Raw genomic sequence first — 21,590 nt, 5'->3', positions numbered from 1 at the left:
AACAGTGGCCTTTTTGCAATATCGCAGAAGGAGCATCCAGCTTCTTTTAGCCCTATTATACAACCTTGCTTGAACTCTTGAGGTGTTGATAATGGCATCTCTGTCACCTTAAAGGTATTCTTGACTAACAACGGACCACATCCAATCTCAAAGTCACAAACATTACAACATGTATTTAAAACAAACTTGATTCATATCCTCTTAGTGGAACCACTAGCACCAGTCTTATGCGACTGTTGCAGAACTTTCTTATATGTCATAGAACACCACTGTGTTTAATTTGAGTGACATTTCAGAACAATATTATAGATTGCTACTAACCATAAAGATGACATCAAGCTGCAGACAGACAATTAAGAGACACATGTAAGCTTTTGGCCACAGCCTACATCAGAAAACACACACACACACACACACACACACACACACACACACACACACGCTCACATGACCAAATCCATCAGCTAGGACCAGCTGCGCAGTTACGAAGCCCGTGTTGTATGCAGGTGACTGTTGATACAGTGTGGTTTGTAAGTAGATGCAGTTTGGAAGGCAATGAATAAACACAGGAGAGTAGAGAAAGAAAAGACATGAATGGTGTTTCTCTTTCTTTTTCTGATGAAGGCTGTGTTCAAACTTCTACACAGAGAGTGCCGTGTACAGTTTAAGTTAGGCAAGTAGTTTAGTTTAATAGCCTTTGTGTAAGTGATGCATCTAATACCTTCACATGTCTGATTTCTGGCAAGTTCAGTGAAAACTTGATTATTTAAACAGGTAGATATGGGGATGCATGTTTACTTTCTGTATATTGTCATAAATTAATTTGGTTATGTGATCTGAACACTAATTTAGACTGAATAAAATGAAACTGATCAGAATTTTATTTCAATCACCTCTGATTCATTTACAAATCTCTTTATTAAATCTGCATAAAATGATCTTTTGAACAGTAAAATGAAACATAGGGGCATGGAAATAATTGTAAGGAACATCACTTTTTTGCCTCTATTTACAGTAACAAGATAAAATTTTGTTTTCAAATTGTATCCAATTGTAACTGAAAATGTTGTAATTAGCTCTTCATTCATAATGGTCATTGTCCTAATTCATTAGGGTGTAACACTGTCAATTACATGTAAAATAGGCATTTGGCTCATGAATGCATGGCCTTATTGCTAAAAAATTAGGCGTTTCCTTAAAGGGGGATCTTCACCACTGCATTCATAGAGTCGAAATGAGCCTGATATTCAAGCAAATACAACTCTTAGTTGAAACACCTATCTTTTAAGACGACATTGTATGACTTGTGGTTATAGCAATACTTATTCTTTTTTACTATTTTTAATTATCTCTTCAGGCTTTTGGTGTCTTAAGTCACAACCCATCTGTGCTATCAATAGGCTTAGCATGTACGACAACATGACTACCAATCAATTTTAAAATTTTGCAATTTGGAGTGGCTTTAATGAAATATTTTACAACTATTCCTGATAATGGAAACTCTCAAGTAACCATTGAGGTTTTTAATTCAATGATCTATGGTAAAGAAAAATTAGAATTTTTACTGACTAGAGATACTTACATACGAAGAACTGATTTCTTTGATATGCTCCTCATAATAGCTCCATAATGGGTAGCTATGTCAAAATGGTTTGGATACTTTAACAGAAGAGAAGCTGCTGCCTGCAATAATGAAAACACAGAAATAACACAACTGAAGAGTAGCAATTGCTTATTTTTAGGTTCTGTCCGGGACAACACAAAGTTGTCTATCGTTCTCCGGTACTGCATGTGTGAGGATTGCATATTACTGTTAGAATTATGTCCTGTTTGATTTGTTTTAGGATGAAAAAAAACTAGAGTCATATGTGCCCATCTCAGAACTGTAGAACATGAAGACAGAGAGAGGAGTTAAAAGCGGCTACACAAATTCCAATCAACGGAAGAGAAGACAGCTAAACACAGGGATGTGAAGAAAGGTCTATAAAATATGCCATAGATAAATGGAGGTCCTGAACTAAAGATTAAATGTCCACCATATTTGTACAACAGATAAAAAGTAAAATGCGGTTGGCAGCCCATGCGTCATTTGCTAAAGCGCAATAATTCAGATAACAAACGGGAACATTAGCAAATAAAAAACAGGCATTCCAACAGGAAATGGTGGACCGTCAAAGGTTGATGGCAATGAGCACAAAGTGGTGGGGAGCACCACTTAACAAATGGACACAGCTACACTACTGGCCATTAAAATTGCTACCCACGAAGATGACATGCTACAGATGCGAAATTTAACCAACAGGAAGAAGATGCTGTGATATGCAAATGGTTAGCTTTTCAGAGCATTCACACAAGGTTGGCACCGGTGGCGACACCTACAACATGCTGACATGAGGAAAATTTCCAACAGATTTCTCATACACAAACAGCAGTTGACCGGCGTTGCCTGGTGAAACGCTGTTGTGATGCCTCATGTAAGGAGGAGAAATGCGTACCATCACATTTCCAACTTTGATAAAGGTCAGATTGTAGCCTATCGCAATTGCGGTTTATCGTATCGCAACATTGCTGCTCGCGTTGGTCGAGATCCAATGACTGTTAGCAGAACATGGAATTGGTGGGTTCAGGAGGGTAATACGGAATGCCATGCTGGATCCCAACAGCCTCGTGTCACTAGCAGTCGAGATAACATGCATCTTATCCGCATGGCTGTAGCAGATCGTGCAGCCACATCTCGATCCTTGAGTCAACAGATGGAGACGTTTGCAAGACAACAACCATTTGCACAAACAGTTCGACGACGTTTGCAGCAGCATGGACTATCAGCTCGGAGACCATGGCTGCGGTTACCCTGACTGCATCACAGACAGGAGTGTCTGCGATGGTGTACTCAATGACGAACCTGGGTGCACAAACAGCAAAATGTCATTTTTTTGGATGACTCCAGGTTCTGTTTACAGCATCATGATGGTCGCATCCGTGTTTGGCGACATCGCGGTGAACGCACATTGAAAGCATGTATTCGTCATTGCCATACTGGCGTATCACCCGGCGTGTTGGTATGGAGTGCCATTGGTTACACGTCTCCGTCACCTCTTGTTCGCATTGACGGCACTTTGAACAGTGGACGTTACATTTCAGATGTGTTACGACCCGTGACTCTACCCTTCATTCGGTCCCTGCGAAACCCTACATTTCAGCAGTATAATGCACGACCACATGTTGCAGGTCCTGTACAGGCCTTCCTGGATGCCGAAAATGTTTGACATTCTCCAGATCTCTCACCAATTGAAAACGTCTGGTCAATGGTGGCCGAGCAGCTGGCTCGTCACAATACACCAGTCACTACTCTTGATGAACTGTGGTATCATGTTGAAGCTGCATGGGCAGCTGTACCTGTACACACCATCCAAGCTCTGTCTGACACAATGCCCAGGCATATCATGGCCATTATTATGGTCAGAGGTGGTTGTTCTGGGTACTGATTTATCAGGATCTATGCACCCAAATTGCGTGAAAGTGTAATCACATATCAGTTCTAGAATAATATACTTGTCCAATGAATACCCGTTTATCATCTGCATTTCTTCTTGGTATAGCAATTTTAATTGCCAGTAGTCTAAAAAGACCGCACAACCTACTTAAAACGATCTCACAGCGAGAGGGCCGAGAGGAGGTCATCCACGCCACTGGGAGAGGCTTAATAACTTGAAGCTTGTTCCCATGAAGGGAGGGCCAGTGGTGATGCCAAACTGACACCACCTGCTGACAAACAGCAACACAGAGGTTGTTGGAGGGAATGTAAGAACTAGGGGCTCCTTCAAGAGAGAGCAAGTGACAGCTTTCTTGGATCTGTTGCACTAAGGTATGGACGGTGTGCAGCACACAAGAGGCTTTGAAGAGCACAAAGTCAGAGCAGATGATGCAATTTAAAAGCCTGTGCCATCGGAGGTACTGCATGGCCTGATACAGGGTAAAGAGTCTACTGTAAATACCAAGTAGTGTTCTGGATGACGATACCAAAAAATGTTGGTGCCAATGATGAAGGCACACCCAACACCACAGACAGTTCATGAACCATTTAGTGTATGCAAAGATGCTATCGCGAAGTTCCGTGCGAAGGTCATGAAACTGAAGGTGATTGAGTGAGGTTGGAATAGTGTCCTTAGGAAGCGAATGAAGGCCTAGGTGAAAGCATGCCGGTGCATGAAGCAGAGGTGGTGAAGGGTTCACATCCAGCAGTATAGTGCCAGGTAGCGTGAAGTTAAGATGCCACTGCAAGAGCTGAAAGGCAACTGGAGGATGCAAGAGAATAGGGACACCCCCACACTGGCAATGAAAGGAGTCTTCGAAGAAGGAGACATAGGATGGGTGGTCATGCATGACAAATGGCATGCTTATCTGCTGAGGAAAAAGTCACGGCAGTAGGACAGAGGTAGTTCGCCAGGTTCTGCATACGGACTCTCAAGCGGGCTAGTATAAAAGGCGCCTGTGGCCAAATGGATGCCACAATGGTGGATGGTATTGAGACTGCATAAGAGGGACAAACGGGCAGATGCATAAACGAAACACCCAAAGTCGAGTTTCTAATGGACAAAGGACCGGTACAAATGGAGGAGGTTGGTTCAATCTGGCCTCCAGGAAGTACCACTAAGGACAAATAGGGTATTGAGGGACCACATACAGTGGGCCGCCAGGGAGGACCAAGGAAGTTCCTATCGAACATGACCCCCAGGAATCTCATAGTTTCAATGAACGGAAGAGCAACAGGCCCAAGATGTAAAGGCGGTGGAAGAAACCAACTGCACCACCAAAAATTCAGACAAGCAGTTTTGTCAGATGAAAAATTAAAGCCATTGTCAATGCTCCATGAGTAAAGATAGTCGAGACATCACTGAAGACACCACTCAATGAGACAGGCCCATGGAGAACTACAATAGATAGCAAAATTGTCAATGAAAAGGGAGCCGGAGATTCCCAGCAGGACACAGGTCATTACAGGGTTAATGGCAATAGCTACGAGCATGACACTCAAGATGGAACTCTGAGACACACCATTTTCCTGGATTAAGGTGTCTGACAAGACAGAACCCATGCTTACCTTGAAAACTTGGTCTCTTAAAAATTCCTGGAGGGAACAGGGAATGAGGCCACGGAAGCCCATGTGTATAGTGTATGGAGGATACCTGTCCTCTAACAGATGTCTTAGGCTTTCTCCAAACTGAAAAACACAGCCAGTCTGAGAATTCTTCAGAAAACCATTCATGACATGGGTGGACAAAGTGACAAGATGGTCAACTGCAGAACAGCGTGCTCGAAATTCCCCTGTGCAGTGGTTAGTAAATGGCGAGACTCAAGCCACCATACCAGACCGGCATGAATCATACATTCCATTACTTTGCAACACAGCTGGTGAGAGAAATGGGGCAGTAGCTAAAACGAAGGTGTTTGTCCTTACCAGGCTTAGGTATGGGTATGGCAGTGGCTTCACGCCAGCATCTGGTAAATGTGCCCTCTGCCCAGATGCAGTTGTACATACAAAGGAGAAAGTGCTTGCCCGCAAGAGAAAAGTACAGCAACATCTGAATGTGAACATCGTCTCGCCCTGGGGTGGAGGATCGGAATGAAGTGAGAGCATGATCCTGCTCATTTCCAATGGAGGAAGTCTGATAGTGGGAGGAGCTCAAAATCTCCGCAAAATGGCGGCCCAAGGTGTTGGAGATGGCAATAGGGTCCACTATGACATTGTCTGCTATTTTCAGGCAGGAAACAGGGGAGTGGACCTTGGTCCCAGAAAGCTGACCAAGGATGGCCCACACAATGCAAGACGTAGTGGAACTGTTAAAAGAACTAGTACATGAAATCCAGCTAGCTTGCTTTCTATCCCAAAGAATCCGATGACACTGTGCATGCAACTATTTATAATGAATGCAGTTTGCCTTCATAGGATGACAGTTAAAAATGCGAGAGCATGTCTCCATATGCAAATGCCATTGCGGCCACCTCAGTCTACCGAGGGACTGGGACGCGGCATGGCAAAGAAAAAGAGCAAGGAATGTACGTACTATTGTGCTTATAATACTTGTAAGTTGATAAATGCTTCTACTTGTTCTTGTTACTGTAAACTTTCACGGGGGGAAACAAGAATTGTCAATACTATAGTAAGTATCCAGTAATAAACAAGTGTACCAGTCATTCACTAGAACAAACAAAGGGAGATGAAACGTCAGGCACAGAAACAAGTCTTAGATGACAACCAATGTGACAAAAATCACCATGGTTATAAACAAAATATATATGATTAAGATTGCTACTGAAAACAGATATAAAATAGACAAGACTGCCTAAAATGGAAAAAAATATTATGGTGACAGTTTCACAACTAGTCCAACATTAGTCATCTGCTCAGTATGTTCTATGTATGATGATATAGATTTGAGACCCTTTTGTCAAACCAAAAGAAAGATGAAGTTCTAAAACTTATCGAGGAAATGTTAAGACAACATGACGAAATGTTAGTTGCCTATAAACAAGTTGATGACCAGTATTATACAAGACTAGTTGTTTGTTATTTGAATGTGTGCCAGAACTACGCCATAATAATGATGCAGATACAGAAACACACAGACAAATATAAAATCTATGCTAATAAAGAGCTCGGAACAAAAAGTCGTGGTTCAGGTTACCAGACTACATAAATTGGCTATTCTTCTTACATCTGTCTTTGCAGTGACAATTGAAACTAACAGCCTTTTTGTTCTCAGAGTATACAAATGTCAGTATTAACTAAATGGAAATGTGTAAAGTTGTTAAGACACATAAATACCTGGTATAAAAAATTCATCCTCTGAAATGCTTCTTCTTCCTGGAATTTCTTCATAGATTTTTTATTTGTTGCAAATACCTGGAAATAAAGTTTCTTTTTAAGTTACACAGTGCAATGGAAGTTACAATTACTACAGTATATTTATTTTAAGATGGCTGACTAGATCAGTAAACACAAAGCAGCATGTGTTGATAATTACACTACCGGCCATGTTTCTCTTCCAGAAATCACATTTTAATGTTGGTTGGTTGTGAGAAGCTCTTGTTATGCCTCGTCTAAGGAGGCTAAACGTCTACCGCCATGTGTCGCAATTGAACACTGGGTTGATTGAGGTCTATTGAGACTGGTTTATCATTCCGCACTGCTGCTGATTACATTTGTCAAGACCCCAAGAATATCATGCAAATAGGACCTATGGGTTCAGGAGGGGGCATCGATAATGCCATACGGGATCTCAATGGCTCCCCTTGAGTAGCACCAAAGGTGACATTTTTCTCACTAAGCCAGGTAGATTCTACAGACACCTCACATATCTTGAGTCCGCTTGTTAGCAGCAAGACACATTTCCATATGCATACTGTGGTGTTGTCTAGAGCACTCGTCACTACCTCACAGTGGCAACTACTGTTGCAGCTTCCCTTGGTGCTGCAGTTGAGAGAGGTGCTGGAAGTTGCACCAGTTCTGTGTACAACCTCATGACTGAGTTAGTGTGTAGATGCACAAAGTATGATGTGATAAATTCAGTGTTGCTACCATATCTTTAAGATCTCAATGACATCTTTCAACAAGATAACAAAGCCTTATGTTACCTGTGCTGTCATGATCTAAGCACAATATAGAGGGTGTCCAACTGTTCCCCTGACTGGCACATTCTCCATATCTTTCATCCACTGGAAGCATTTGGTCATGATCTGCAGAGAGACTTTCACATCACCACTTAGCAGCCACTGTGACTGATGGATTTTGGCATAGAACTGAAGCAACATAGCACGATAAGTACAGCTCTATTCCAAGCACAGTTCAACTCAGCCCAGCCAGGTTAGAACCACTGTTGCTGACAGTTTGCAGCTCTGTGTACTAAATTAGCATCACTTAGACCCCCAAGGCATATACAAATTTAAAAACATGTTCTACCCTCCCTGGTGTCTTAATTTTAATGGACAGCAGTGTATTTAGCAGTTCGTCATGTTTCAGATACACGAGACATTTACAAGAAGCTGGCACTAATCATTTCTACAGGCGAAGTATTAGAAACCACAGGTGGATAAAAATATTATCGTCATGATTGGTTTTTACACCATCTACATATACCACTAACACTCTTTGAGCATTTGCATTCAAATGTTTTCTCAAGATGTCTGTACTGAAGCACTTGCTTCATAACAATCTTTTTTATTATTGCCCCACTCATTATACATTTCCATATGGCACAACTTTGCACTTGATTTATTCTAAAGAGGCCATTACTTAAAGTGCATGTGACCTACCTATAGCTAAGTCTTGCTCAATTCCCATGCCTCAGCCACATACACGCCAGTATTTTCAACAATTACGTTGTAGGCAAAGTGTTTCATGTTCTTCATTATGTCTGTGCTTCACAATACAGAGTACAGTTTACACTTGTACTGTTTTGTGAAATGATTGCTATTACATATTTGTATAATTTGCAGCTTTTTGTTTTATCTGATTCAGTGTCAATGTCTAAGTTGTTATAACTGCAAATTTCTGTTTCCTGCATATTGATTATTAGGGATCCCATTCTCAAAGTATTTCTTTCAGCTTTCAAAGCACACAGAGGCTCATCCACTGTTACACACACTGTACAGTTTATAAACTTACCAGATGGGATGAGAAAGAAAAACTTCCTTCTCATCCCGCCCGGTAAGTCTCCCCTGACAACTTTTGAGGAACTAGCTTACAACAACAGAACACTGGGCCAACTTTCTGAGAAAAATCTTAATAGCTCAGTTTGGCTACTACAAAACTTCTTTACTGAGAGTGCAATAAATGACCTCAAACTCAATTCTTGAAGAAATAAACAGCATTTAGGATAATTTTTAAAAATAAAATGAATTCTTGTTGCATAAAGTTCTTGATTGAAAGAAATGGAATTATTGTTAAATATCTTGACTGTATTATTGTTGTTCTGTTAATGAGATTACACTACAATGGACAGCTGTGACGATGCCTATGGTGCATGTCAAAGGAAAGAATGAAAGTATAATTTCATTAACATAATTCATTTAAGTAACAAGTACCTACAATATCATTGCACAGCGAGCCATTTATAAAGGAGATTTGTGTTTTTTATTCCTTGACTGATGACACACTGGCAGCTGCCTGGATATATTATTTGTCATATTTATAATCTAGACCACGTATGTGACTACTTCTCCGTCAGGTTGCAGTGAATCAATTGATAAACACACTTTTTATTAATCCGTAACTATATTTTACAATCAGGAAATAGAGTTGCCATTCCAGCAAACATGCTACCCTGTCCATATGTGGGAAAGACAGACGTGAGAGATGGGACAGACCTACTCCGACCTGAAAGAAAAATCTGAAGATGTTTTTCCACATTTTCTACAGAGATAGCCTCATTAGCACTTAGAGCAGCACACTCATGTGTACCATTATTTATACCACTGCATTTACATTGATGCAATCTTACTGGGACAAAGGGAAAAGAAACAAAAAAAATCACATGAACATATACAAAAACAGAAATTTGTTAATCTTTTCTTGTTCCTATTTGTTATACTACAAACAAAAATTACCCTACTGGCAATATCTGTGATTTTGCCAAGGTCTTCAACTGTGTACATCAGAATATTCTGCTGCAGAAACTAAAATGGTATGGCATTAAAGGTCTTCCCCTGGCATGGCAGGAGTCACACCTTAACAATAAAAAAATGTCACATTAGCAAATGATACAAGAGGAGTAAGATTAAATTCAGACGGGGAAACAAGTATGGTATGCTCGAAGATTCGGTGCTTCGCCTGCTCCCATTCTTTGTCTACATAAAGGTATTTATTGGAAACATTGGATGACTCTTCAAAAATGGTAAAGTTAGCTTAAGACTTAAATATGGTGATAAAAGGCCCAAACACATCCATACTTGTTATAGTCAGGAGAATAATGGAACAGGCTTACAAATGGTTCACAGACAACACCTTAATCGTTACTCTTACAAAACTCTTATTATACTATTCCAAACAAATAATGACGACTTCAGGTACCAGAAGTTGAGATTAATGTGTTTAAACTGGATGTGGCCCCATGGGTGATGTTGCTGGACACCAAGATGGATAATAAACAGATGGTATCAACATGTGGATAAATTAACCAAAAATTTCAGTTCTGACTGCTGTGCACTCACAAAATCTCACTATGTTGACCAGCAGATGATTGATAGCATACTTTGCAATATTATCACTAAGTTTATCCTTTTCTTGGGCATTGCACCTATGGTGGAAAAGAGTGTGTGTGTGTGTGTGTGTGTGTGTGTGTGTGTGTGTGTGTGTGTGTGTTTGTTTTACTGAACTGTGCAATAAGAAAATTGTGTAAAATTGATAGACAAACAAATCATAGAAGCCTTTTCAGGGACCTAGGGATTCAAAAAATGGTTCAAATGGCTCTGAGCACTATGGGACTCAACATCTTAGGTCATAAGTCCCCTAGAACTTAGAACTACTTAAACCTAACTAACCTAAGGACATCACACACACCCATGCCCGAGGCAGGATTCGAACCTGCGACCGTAGCAGTCCCGCGGTTCCGGACTGCAGCGCCAGAACCGCTAGACCACCGCGGCCGGCACCTAGGGATTCTTCTTACACTTATATCCAATCATATACACCCTAATGGTACTTCTTGTTAATAACAAGAGTGAGTTTTAAAAAAAAATCAGCAATTCAGAACCAAAATACTAGAAATAAAAATGATTTTCATACAGACTATGCATCCCTCTTTATTGTTGAAAATGGAGTTCAATAGTCAGGTGCAGAATTCTAGAACAAGTTGCCAGTGGACTTTAGGCAGGAAATCATAAATCCGCAAATATTTAAAAACAAACTAAAAGAGCACCTCATTACCCAGTCCTCAATTTATCAGAATATATGTATATATCCATGTGAAGTTACATAAATGCTTGATTTGAAGTATTACTAATAAAACTGTAACTGGGTAGTACAGGAGGATGAGGTGGCATTTCTTCCATCGCTACCGGAAGGAGGAGGGAGGAGGGAGGAGGGAGGAGGGAGGAGGGAGAGGGAGAGAGAGAGAGAGAGAGAGAGAGAGAGAGAGAGAGAGATTGTTTTTCTCCAAAAACACACATATAACGTAATCTGGAAGTAATTATTATAATTATCAGTAAGTATATTAGTGCTAGCCATAATTTACTGTTAGCACATTTTACAGAAGTAGCCTGAAGTGGTTGCTTCTGCTTGTTAAAGCATAACTTTAATTGTTCACAACCCTGAGGGCTCTCCTTCATGATGGGATTGACAGAACAAGTGTGAATGAATGAATCTTAACATGACTACACAAGTACACCCATACATTATAGTAGGAAGGGCATACAAGATCTGGGATGACATTGTGTTACCAAGACGTGTCAGCTAGTGATCAGCTACAGTAGTAGACAGATTTCTAGCAGAAGAGGGTCTCAATTTGATATAGGTACAATTTTGCTTCTTATCTGTTACTACCCAGCATCTCCTACACATCAACGTCACGTACTAACTTCCAAAGAATGCTTTATTTACTTGGCCTTGAAAAGGGTGGGGACGGCTTTGGACAAAAATATCAGACCTGCAACCAAGACTGACTGACTTCCTTCATATCAAATATTAGACCTGTTAAGTTTAAAGAGGCTTCATATCGAAGGGGCATTTCTAGCATATAGAGTACATGTTTCTGACCTGATCTAAACACTTCACTAATTCGCACAACTGAGCTAAGGAATGATGCCCTTCCCAAGCCCAAAAAGCCACACATTTCATTGTTTTATCTTAGGCTACAGTAGCTGACATGTTTGTCAGAACTGTGCCAAAAACTGAGTTCCATAAAATGTAGCTGGAAGGGTTGGCTGGATCACTTTGTACAACTTCCATCTGAGGCTACAATTACCAAATTGTCATCTACTGATGTACCAATGTTACGACAATGAAATTATTTATTTATCATCACTTCAAACAAAAACTAAGGAGATCTGCAACCATCTTTGACACTAAATGGTAATACAAGGCTTGGTTGCCAAAACAAAATTTTATTTATCATTCCATGACACATTTCAGGATAACCCCATCATCAGACCTTAAAATCAATATGAAGTATCTTGTCACTTCCTATTCCATTCCTTAATATCATCAGCACCAAAACTTCAATGCCACTAAAGTCTCAGACCTCCACAGAGGTAGCAGGTTATATGGTAACATGTCCTCCAGACCATGAAAATGTTATGCTTAGTTTGTTTTGCCACAAGGACAATCTCACTTATTGGAGACACCAGTCAAGAGGTTGACTGACTTTAATTGTCTCCACTCTTAAGTGTTATCCTTCTGTGCAAATAACTCACAACAAAGAAAATTTCCTTTCTGCTGATAAAGGTTGTCTGAATGTGCAGAACCCAAGATCCTCCTACCATAATTTCTTTAAGAAAATTTATATACTTTCTGCAACTTTCCAATATAACTATTACATTATGAGCATCATGGTTGACATTCCTGTGCACTATGCAACCAATGAAATGTATCATGATCACAACATGAGAAGGAAGAATGACATCCACTGATAACTTAAAAATTCCATCTCACATACAGAAAGATTTACAGTATTCCAGTATCAAAATATTTAATTTGTTGCCAAGTAACAAAGGCCTATGTAATAACAGTGCAGTATTTGAAAATAAAAAAATGTTTTGTGACATGATTTAGCTAAAAATAAGAAATAAAACAGATTAGAGAAACATTGGACATTCCATTTGCTGTACATGATTTCAAATACCAGTTTCAGACATGTCTAATGTCTTTCTAATCTATTTTATTTCTTACTTTTAGACAAATACTTTCACAAAGCATGTGACTGATTTTTCCCATTTTTTTTATTTACAAGTTTTGTTCAGAAAGCATGATCTTATTCAAGGTGTATACACAAACAAGGAAAATATTCCCAGATTGTTTCCAAATTCCTGGTTAATGCCCTCTGACTGAGTCAAAATACGTTGTTTGGGCTCCATTCAAAAGACATTCATTTTCTAAAACCAAGGACAAAAAGCTACCTCTGGGACAGCTGATGTTCAAACCCTAAGCACTTTATGTGCATTAAAAGCCCAACAAGTATGCATGGCAGGGGAAGTCTAATGCTCCTAAAATAGCCTTCTTATCAAGTGGGTCATGTGGTGGGGTTCATGCTGTACATACAGTGACTCAAAGAAGCATGAACAACAGCTACTGCTTGTAAGTTGGCGACAAGTTGCACAGATGACATGTGGAATGGTACTTATGACCATGAACAACAACAACAAATTTTTCTTATGGATAGAGTAGGATCTTAACAAGGTACGTAATTTTCAAGTGTCATTCCTGCACACCAAAGTATAGTCATTTTTTGTGTGTTACAAGTTTTTGACTCCTCTACACGAGTTTCAAATCCATTTATGTCTGATTGATTTGGAGAAGCCATTAACGTCTTTAGCTGGAAATGGTGTTTGTACAAACAAGTATACTGAGACTTAATATTTTGTTTAGACCTGTTGGCTTTACAACACCTGAAGATGCATGTACATGTATTTGTAGCTGACTGCTGATTAAGTTTGAATTACTTTTAAAACCGTTGCAGTGTATGTGGTGAATGTTTAAGCCTGCACTGCCTTTGGCCTCTCCCCCTCTTGCCCTGCCCCCCCCCCCCCCTCTCTCCCTCTCCCTCTCCCCCCCCCCTCACAAACTCTGAGCAGCTGCACCAGCCTCAGTCACCAGTAGTCACTGCTGGCAAACCAAGTGAATCTTCACTCTCCTCAGCTTAAGAGTTTATGATTCATTCATATAATGAAATTTACCTAAAAATACTGTCCGGCAATGGAACAACAATTTAGATATGCATATTGTTCTGATTTATAATAAATTTTCTTTTAAAATGCACAAAAAAGGTAAACAAGATATAAAAAATTTTAAGATATAATCGGAGATAAATGCATTAAATATTTAACTAATGAAATTAAAAAATCCCAGTTATTGATTGAAACTTTCACTTGAAAAATACTAGTTTCATTCTGCATTGCTGATTGGAAAATATGGTCTTTTACCACCTAAAATTTATCTTCCTTTGATGGAAATGTAAATATGTTCCCATTTGCATCATTCATTCTAAGAAATAATATTTTTTAAGCATTTTGAACATAAATCACCTCCCCCCACATAAAAATTTTGAACTTTATTACCAGCATAGCAACTATACCAACATGCCCTAGAACTGCAAGGCAGTATGCTTAATTATTCCAGTTGGGTAGTGAGTAATATTGTTACTCAATAATATAAGGAGAAGTAGGTGTAATGTCATAGATGGTTAGGTCTGCTCTATTGGAACTATTCCCATCCACATTTGATCTAATTCCTCCTCATTCTCTGCAGTGTGCAGGGCAGAGTTATAAAAAATATTTATGCAGTGACTTCTTCCACTTGCAATTTTTGCAAAGTCCTCTACACCAGATAGTATGTTTCCCAACTTTACAGATATACTACACTGTACACTTTCTAGGTCCAACAAACCTAGCTGCAGCACCTTTGCTGTGTGATGTCGCAAAGTAGTGCCATGAACGGTTTATTTCATAGCAATCTCTCAAAAATGTTAAGCTGTAGGGGAGGAAATGATGCTTACACTGACTGGCTGCACCATCAGTCATGAATGTGACCATTTCTACCACTGAGCATGTAAATAATGTGCTGCATAATTTTTTTTCTGAAAGCATGCTCTGAACATTTACTATGATCAAGTTCATTAGTAGCAACAGTCCAAGAATATCCACAATTTTCAGAGTCCCCAACACATGTTGTGGTTTTGACCAGTGAGCATTCTGGATTTAATTCTGCAGTTTAACAATATAATTATCTGAAAAATCTACTTGTACCAGTGTGTAGGCCATGTTTTTGTCTTCAAAAAAACTTGACTACTGTGTTTTTATAAATGTGTGTTGTAAGAATAGGGGTGGCCTACTGTAAAGAGCACCAAGACCGACCAACAGTAACATGAAACTCTTTCAGATTGACTTGCTGGTTCAAACCCCCAATTGGGTTCATTCAACCATCTGCTTCAGTAAGTTCTTGTTCAAAGAGGGCTTACCTTTCAGATATACATTCGCAACCCTCACATTTTGAAATCGTGCAAACCTGTTTCTCCGGACTGCCGACTATAGTACTTTATAAAGCCACAAAATTTGGTCTCGACTTATAGAATAACCTAGCTGCTAACTTTCATTTCTTATAATAGTACCAGAGGCAAAAGTTGTGCAGTGTACCCTGTGACCGTGATGCACAGAACTTCAGCCAGTTTTATTTTCAAGTGGGGAAATTCCTCTGTGTGTTTCTTTCAAGGTCATTACTACATAGCTCTTCTGAAATCACCTTTTCTGCCTTATCTTTCACTATCGCAAAAACTTTCATTCCAGAAGTCTCCTAAAAATGTCATCTGACATTAGCAACAGGTTTTTCTGGGCCTGGATTTAAGCTTTCCTGGACTTCTAGGTAAAAATGTTGCCACATCTAACTGCTTTCTTTAATATGGCTGTAGATTTATCTGGAGTTCTGGTGTTGGTGGCACAGGCATCACCACTGTTGCCTTCAATGCTGCTTCTAACTTAATTTCTGCATTTTCTGTGATTAAGTTTATTTGCATCCTAAGTTGAGCATGAGTTAAACTTTGTCATTTCAACATTCTCTTTTCCCTATCTCCTTTGTTAGCCTCATCACCTAAGCCGTTTTCCATAAATCACTTCCAGTATTCTCAGCTCATGTGATGATAAAGTAAAAATGAAGGGTCTTGTTGGAGAATTGTGGAAAATATTGTCATCGCCAGAAATAATGCAATATCTCATTTACATCATAATTATGTCTTTTTACTATAGTAAGCTTCTAACAACACAATACATACATTTAGGCTTAATTCATATTGACTTTCCAATACAGTCAACATTCTGTTGCAGTAAATAGGAAATGAGTAAAATGGTATTTTTTCTATAGGCTAAATTGAGGTTTTTTTTTTTTTTTATAACCTGGCACTTTCAGTGTTTCCCACAGAAGATATTTAATTAGCTTAGATTATAGATGAATAAAGACTGTTCTTTAAAATAGATAACCGCATTCTGCATGTATCGTGCACCAATTTATTCATCCCATTGTGATTCTTTAGATAAGAGGATTATTGGCTCACCTTTCAGATGTTACGCTTTTACTGTGTATTAGTTTCTTCTCTCTAAAAATTGCTTTTCTTTTACAGCACTTCCCTCCTTTCCTTACACATTCCCTCCAACATTTACTGAAGAAAGCCAACAGACAACTGCCTAAAATTACAGTATAACCAATGTATAACTATTCAATGTGCAACATTTTAAGAGTCACGGAATGTCAGCCATTCCATACTGTGATACTATGTATCTCAAAGTTGTACTTGCATGTCCATTTTCAGCCTTCCATAAAATTGCATTGTTGCTGAAAAGTTCAGGCTTCTTTCAGTAATGAAATAACAGATGATAAAACCAAACCAGACTGGGAACCTTACTAATAAAATAAATTACATAAAAGCTATTGAAATGGGGTGGCTTAAGATATTTGCAGTTATTTCTGAGATATTTTGTTAACAGATGTTTTCACATTACTTTGTTGCATTGCTTTGACAACTTAGTTTTCAGGGGTAACTAGAAGCTGAAATGTTAGACAAGTTATAAAGCCATTTGTTCTATCCAGCACTTAACATATAGAGCTTCAGACTAAAAACTAAAATTTTAAAAATGTTTCAGCTAAGAACTGGTATAATCAGATCTGTAATACTTTTTTTTTATTTTTCTGATTTATGTCCAAGTTCTCATGGAACAGCCCTAATATCTATAAGTTTGCAGTGAAGTAACTATTGGCCCTTAGCAGCAATTTACAAAAGTGAATAATAGTGAACCAATGAATACCAAGGAGATGAAGCTATTCTAAGGCTTGGTATGGATGGAAGGAGTATGGTTTGCTGCTCTACAAACACATTGCTCAACAAAACCAACATTCCAACACATAAATGCATGTCCAGTAATGCTTACTATGGTTCCAAATTTTATTGCTTAAGGTTCATTTAAAAAAAAAAAAAAAATGGCAGTTCAATATGGCAATAATCTAGCAAAAAATTCTACCACTCCTAGATACAGATGAAATGAAATTTATAGAGATGTTTTATCCTGGTAAAGATTTTGAGACATTGGTATTCAGAAGATGCTGTAGCACCCAGACGGTAGGTATCCAATAAAAGAAATTTTTACAGAAAAAGTCGTCTAAATTATGTGCAACTAATGGCAATACTTAAGTGCTAAATGCATTTGCAGAGCATTCTTCATAAGATTGACAGGAGAGAAACAAGCTTGCCAGCTAAAGTGTACTTAGCAATGTCAGAAGGACCAAAATTGCAGGAAATTTAAAGTAAATAATTTTCAGAAAGTAATGAGTTGACACAGACAAGCATACCCAACTTTAAAGCACACTCAAGGTGAATGAAAAGAAAATTCAGAATGATTCATATATGGTGGCAGGTCAAGGCACAGACGGAGTGCAGTGTTGCCAGTTCCAACTGCACATTGTGGTACACATGCTTTGAGCTTGAAAATGTGTACCCTGCAAAGTACATCTCACTTGCTTTTGTAGAGTTTGTCTTTTACCACCAGTCAGTGGTGACAACTTACAACAAACGGAATGAAAATTCATTAAATAACCCATTACAATCATTTTTAATCCTCACATTGGCTACAAAATTCAGAGCTAAGCATCCTGAACACTACTAAATAATCACTGTCCACAAATGTTCAACATATATGGGCAGAATGAGCCTGATCTTTACACCCTCATTCCTAAAACCAACTACAGATTTGAGGACTGTGTATACTGATGATCTTACTCCATCTACTTTCACCATGGAGCACACAGTAGCTATAGGTAATCACAAACATCACCAATAAAGCACGAAGCATCTTGTGAATGCTCCCAACACCATACCTATCCTAATATACACCACGAATTCAGGAACTGATCTGACAAGACTGGTCTACATGTGAAGACCCTTAATGTAGAGCTGAAAGATGAGATGGAGCAGCAGTAGTGGAGAAGAAAACTTGCTGATGACAAGATAATTGGAGAGTAAGTAATAACTGATACGTTGCAAGAAATTTCCAGGAATCATGCTAATATTTACATTGAGTTTGGAAACCACAAAAACTGAAAAGCTACTCAAAATGTCAATATAACAAGCTCAAAATTTAACTTCTGAATATCAGACACTGAGTTAAATTGTACAACTGAGAAACTTCGGATTGTTCACAAAATATTGTTCTGCCAAATGAATATGTCCAAAGTTCAACTTTTTCAGGCTAGCAAATTTAAAGTTTTCAGCTCAAAACTATATATTTCTAGAGAAAATTGGGACGTGATAACTACTGAACTAGGACTCACACCACATGTCTGAAAGAGATCTGCCTGGCTCGAAATGGTAATGGGTGTCTGCTCATTTTTCAGTTTTTGACAATATCTTGCAACCAGGCCACCTGTATATTACAAGACGTTCTGAACTGCCTAAATTTTATCTTGATTGTTTCAATTCTGTGCACAAGTTATTTTTGTACAGTGTACTTTTGTTTTGGTTATCTTAGATAACCAGACTTACTTTATTGTTTGGCACAGGAAAGGCCACTCACCAAAGCAAATTTATATGTAGTGAACCATAATATGGAATAAGTAATGTCTAAATTGTTAGTTTAGTTCAAATGAGTTTATGAAATTTTGCTGAACTTCATACAGCACATAACTATTCCATACTCATAAATACAGTTTCAACATTCAGAATACTAAAGGCAGTGCCTTAAGGGTTACGCTTACATGAAGCATGTATGAGCCTCATTTCAATGCTACGTACCACGGCAATCAAAATATCGTCATTCGTATGTTAACTAGAAACTCTGTATACGTATGTATCACTCATAAACATAGGAATGATGCAGCTGTTACTGTAATGTTATTTGGTCTGTCGAAATATTCGATACACGTAAGAGGCTTCGGCTAGGCGAAGCCAACGAATGTGAAACTAAAAACTGCTGATTGTGGTGACATGAGCCTATTTAAAAAAATCGCCTACATCACGTTATAGTCACAATATTGTTTCTGGTATTTGTTACTGGCCATAGCAGACGACTCGTATCCAACATTTCTCCATATCCATGTTATTAATGTACGTCATTAATATGAAACTGCGTGGCATTCAGTCTCTTAGGAACAGATGAAAATACAATGCTCAGACACAAAAACCACTTCCATGGTATAATATGGAATGTGTACAAATGCAATAATATTTAAAAACAAATACGCTACTTAAAAATTGCTAAGCATTTCACTTCTACACAAAACCACTCTTCGAAGTAGTCTCTCACGATCACGACGCCAAATATAGATTCTGGTTACAACATTGAAAAAAGAACAGCTATCATTATGGAGAATCCTATTGCTCATGTAAAGTAAATCCCTATTTAAAAAAACGATAATTTACGTAACTAGTCATCCCCATCAACAATTTCGCGTTTCATATTCGCATCCGGGAGCAATCCTATTTTGCCGTAGCAGGGATAAACTCCAGCTACATCTTTCAGGAAAACAAACTCTCGTTAAGGAGTTTTTTGCCACCACCCAACACCGCAAATTTTACAAATACAGGTTCTGAAATATGTACAGTTCATCTGTTTGCCGGTCAGCCTTCTTTTAACAGAGGATTAGAGAGCTTTCCACATGCCCTCTTTACTCTGCGTGTGGATCAACGAATCTTTCTAAGGCATATTCGATTGAATGGTTGACAAATTCGTTTTCGAATCTGCCAGCCGCCGGTAATTACTTACGTTCCAGGCAAGATGAAGTGCTTAAAAAGGGACATCAAAGTTTATTTATACCTCGAATTCAATAACTATGAAGCACATTCGTGACTCCCTTTCACTGCTTCCAAACACCTATATCTGCTCAATTTCGTTTTTCAAACTTCGTCCTTTCCTACACTTACGAGTTGTGATTCATCTATTTTAACAAACTTTTTACCAAGCACAGCAACACTGACATTCATCACAATTAGGTAACACACCTTCCTACAAACATCATAGTAATCGCGAACAGTATTTGAAGATGAACCAATTTCGGAAGGAACGGTTTCTAACGCATATTCTTGACGCGCATGGTTCACCAAACAAGTAAACTTTACTTTGTACCTTGCTACTAGACGAAAAGCACATTGTACTGTCCTTATTCTGAGGTAATTTCAGCTTATCTGCTTCCATGCCTAATTACGGATCTCCAATACAGCTTCGCTTATTGCCTCACGTAGTTCGCGAATTCCCTTTCGACCCACTGTCAAATAAGACGTTCCTAAATGCTGATGCTCCCGCGAACAAAACTCAAACCTACACTACTGCCTGCCAAAGTGATGTCAATTTGACGTCATTCGTAATCTCGACGACTGCAGGAACTGCTACCGAATTTCGTTAGCGTTCAATATGACGTGCTCTCGCGGGACCCGAGGCCTACGAACCTTTCCAACACGTCTTTCTCGTTGGCCTCGGCGGTCCCAGAGGAATCGCCTCATGACGTCATCAGAAAGGCCGAATGCATGACAGCGCTATCTGGTGACTAGATCTGTAAGCATCTCTGTTGTCGTTTGCCTCGCTGTTGTCAAATGTGACGTCATAACCTGTCGGCCACAGCCTTTATACAGACTTCAGACTTGCCTTCAGCTGTTGCTTTGGAACGTCAAGTCAATGCAGATTGTTTGAATGGAGCTTCCGTTAAGAGAATTAAATGTAGAAACTAGGTTCGAATGCGAATAATCTCGATTATGGTGACATACTAATGTGCAGCATAGTCAGAGTTACAGATTAGAGCCTTACGTGATTGACTGAAGCCAACTGATTACGAATTATTAGTTGAATGGCAGAGTAGTTTAGAGCATAACACAAATTACGCATTCAGGACAATGTCTCTAAATGTTTTCAACATATCAAGTGCAGCTTACCACTGAAACTTTTGCACTACGAATTAGTCTTTGAACCCATGCCAGCAGCGATAGCAAATGCGTAAAAACGCATCAAATATGGTAAAGGATACGAAACGGAACGCCCCTTGCATGTTTCCCCTTTGTGTACGATATCTGCACGTAATATGCATCAAAACACGCATCATATGCTTGTTCATTTTCTAATATATGTTTTTGGGCATGACCTAGTAGCTTTGATTTTAAGTATGAAAAATGCGTTAAATATGCGAAATGCATTTAAATATGGCGCAAACAAAATATTAGGCAAACCCACACGTCTTCTGTTACCACAACATTCATTTCTCATTCGCCGAGTTCCACGACTGTCAACAAAATTATTGCTTTTCAACCTAATGTAGACCACAGACTATGCTACAAATAAACTTGTTACTCCAGCCAAGGTTTTTAGCGAAAAAGGGGAACGGAGGGGGGACAAAATCCAATATAGTGCTCTTGCCC

General features: G+C 38.9%; 1 protein-coding gene across 5 annotated transcripts in view; it reads right to left on the bottom strand.

Moving 5' to 3' along the window:
• The window catches only part of LOC126470154 (ribonuclease P protein subunit p21), a 47,704-nt gene extending 26,988 nt beyond the window's left edge, over nt 1-20,716 (bottom strand). The window contains exons 1-3 of one of the 5 annotated variants that reach the window (XM_050097787.1): nt 20,631-20,716; nt 6,827-6,904; nt 1,583-1,683 (exon numbers count right to left, since the gene is read on the bottom strand). In XM_050097787.1, the coding sequence (XP_049953744.1) occupies nt 1,583-1,683; nt 6,827-6,904; nt 20,631-20,684 (233 nt within the window). In that variant the 5' untranslated portion in view covers nt 20,685-20,716. The other 4 variants (XM_050097776.1, XM_050097795.1, XM_050097814.1 and 1 more) reach the window with 4 other exon arrangements.
• Nucleotides 20,717-21,590: the final 874 nt, after the last annotated feature.

This window comes from Schistocerca serialis, chromosome 1 (genome assembly GCF_023864345.2).
Source record: "Schistocerca serialis cubense isolate TAMUIC-IGC-003099 chromosome 1, iqSchSeri2.2, whole genome shotgun sequence".
Taxonomy (NCBI): domain Eukaryota; kingdom Metazoa; phylum Arthropoda; class Insecta; order Orthoptera; family Acrididae; genus Schistocerca; species Schistocerca serialis.
The sequence above is the reverse complement of the archived record's forward strand: the minus strand, read 5'-3'. Positions and strand labels throughout refer to the sequence as shown.